At 40.8% G+C, this 2156-nt stretch overlaps 1 protein-coding gene across 1 annotated transcript; it reads left to right on the top strand.

Moving 5' to 3' along the window:
• The first annotated feature begins 748 nt into the window (after nt 1-748).
• Nucleotides 749-1926, top strand: LOC119305630. The gene is made up of 3 exons (XM_037582104.1): nt 749-937; nt 1020-1096; nt 1568-1926. Exons 1-3 carry the CDS (start codon nt 853-855, stop codon nt 1691-1693), a joined length of 288 nt encoding a protein of 95 aa, XP_037438001.1. The 5' UTR covers nt 749-852; the 3' UTR covers nt 1694-1926.
• The last annotated feature ends 230 nt before the right edge of the window (nt 1927-2156 follow it).

The following is a 2156-nucleotide window of genomic DNA, read 5'->3' as shown; positions in this document are numbered from 1 at the left end:
ATGTAGTCGTCTATTTACTTTGGCATAAATCAGAAAAGAAAAGGAAACTGACGAATGTTTCTTCGCAAACTTGTGTTCTTTTTGTGCTAAAATTGTGTTCTTTGTTTTCTATTAGCACATTCTAGTTCGATGATGGAAATTTAAAGGGTGGTAGAATACCCATTTATAGATTAAGCTGTAGAAAAACAAAAAGAAAATTCCAATGATTTGGTGTCCATACAGAAGAATAAGTGTATGTTGCCATCGAAAAGCCGTTCCATTTTTTCTGATAGTGATCACCGCTAAGTTGAAAGTGCTTCCTAAACCTAATAGGAATAGTTATAGAAGAATCGTGCACGCATTTGACAACTTGTTTTTACTTAGTTTATAACAGATTAACCTCTATAATATAATTCAAAAACATGTCACGTACAATGAAGTTTACCCCAAGCTCTCTCTCTCTATCTATCTATCTATCTATCTTTCTTGTTTGTAGTTGCACCAAGACGGCGGAAGATAAACTTCCGAACAAATGACATGCAATTGCCAATTTCAAACGGAACGATGAGATGTGGACAAATGGGAGCACTCCAACAGCTAGTGGAGGTGGGGAAAGGCAGCAAAATGGTTGGCTACTGCCCAATTCCACCCATTGGACTTTGTGAATTTCCATTACCCCTACCTTTTTGACTTTGGTACCTAGAAACGAGTGATCTAGGCGGCATGACATGTGCCCATAAAAGGGGGTCCAAGGCAGCAAGCACGAACACCAAACAGAGATCCCGCATATTCCATTTTCCATTGAGGTTGAGGGTAGCAGTCGAGGCAGTACAATTGTTCAAGAGAAGAGAACTTAACAGCCTGGTGCGTGCAATGAGGAGCTCAGCACCCCTCTGTCTAGTTATCACCTTGGTGGCATTCTACTTCTTGGTTCCCTCCAACGCTATACCCCTCTCAAGTAAGGCACACATCTCTGTACAAAAACTGGTCCTAAGATGTTGTATCCTTATATGATCTGATTCGTTCCCTTTGGGGTGTAGGAGTGCAGAGACTGGTGCCCTTGCGACATGCCGGTGAGCAGGTGCCATGGGTCAAAGAAAACACTCCTAAGCCAAAGGTATGGTAGTGTTATTTTTTGGGGGTGGAAAAGATGTAAGGTAGTGAGCTTTGTTCTAGACTTCATTAGGTTTGAAGGGTGTTTACAGCAAAATCTTTGTACACGAAATTACATTAAAAACAGCAGTAATGTTAAAATGTAAAATTTAATATATGTTTTCATGACATATATTGTGGAACAGAGATAGTAACTTCTATTTTCTTGTTGTTGAACAAGTGATCGTTTCTCAAGTTTGTCTGGCACCTATAGAGATTTTGTTAATTGTTTCGCTTACTTCCTGCCGTAGCGTTTGTCAAAGTGTGGAGAGTGCAACGTGGTTGTTCATGCTTCATGGAATAGCTAGATGTGTTAGTTAGTTTTTCCGGAAAGATTTGTTAGTTCTTTGGGATTCATGTGGTTCGGCGTACTCAGCTATCAAAAGTTTGATTATAGTGATACACTGACACTATCTCTGTTTGATATATATTTCAGATGGACATGGCTAGAGTGATCCCAGAAGATGATGCGGTGAACGTCAGTACAAGGATGGCACTGGAGACGCAGGACTACGCGCCCTCGGGCCCGAACAACCACCACAAGCCACCGGGTTGGAACTGAGCTAGCGCAGCCCGGGTCACAACTTTCATAAAGTTATATCGGTGGTTTCATTTAGTTAACCAGTTGTGTTGTGCTGATCTATTGTGTGATGTGATGCTCACAATCTTAATTTACACTAGGATATGCTTGAAAGATGCCAACTTATTTTACCATTGTAAGAGTCATGTTAATTGAAATATGACAATATTAATAAAAGTTGGGCGTGGCTCAACCATGACCATTCTATCGATAAACCTATCGAGTGAACAGTTCTTCTCCCTAGTGCTTCTTTCCACCCAACGTTGTCTCGCCTGCTCTGCATTGGGCTGCCAATAGATCATCAAGTCATGAATGTAGCCACAAGTTACTTTTTGCATTAATTATTCATGCAAAAGACCCCACATTATCAACTCATGCATGCCGTTCTTAAGGAGGGACACACACACACAAGGAGTCCACAAGAACACAAAGTACAATCTGGGTT

The sequence above is a fragment of the Triticum dicoccoides genome, chromosome 5B, assembly GCF_002162155.2.
Source record: "Triticum dicoccoides isolate Atlit2015 ecotype Zavitan chromosome 5B, WEW_v2.0, whole genome shotgun sequence".
NCBI lineage: Eukaryota > Viridiplantae > Streptophyta > Magnoliopsida > Poales > Poaceae > Triticum > Triticum dicoccoides.
The sequence above is the reverse complement of the archived record's forward strand: the minus strand, read 5'-3'. Positions and strand labels throughout refer to the sequence as shown.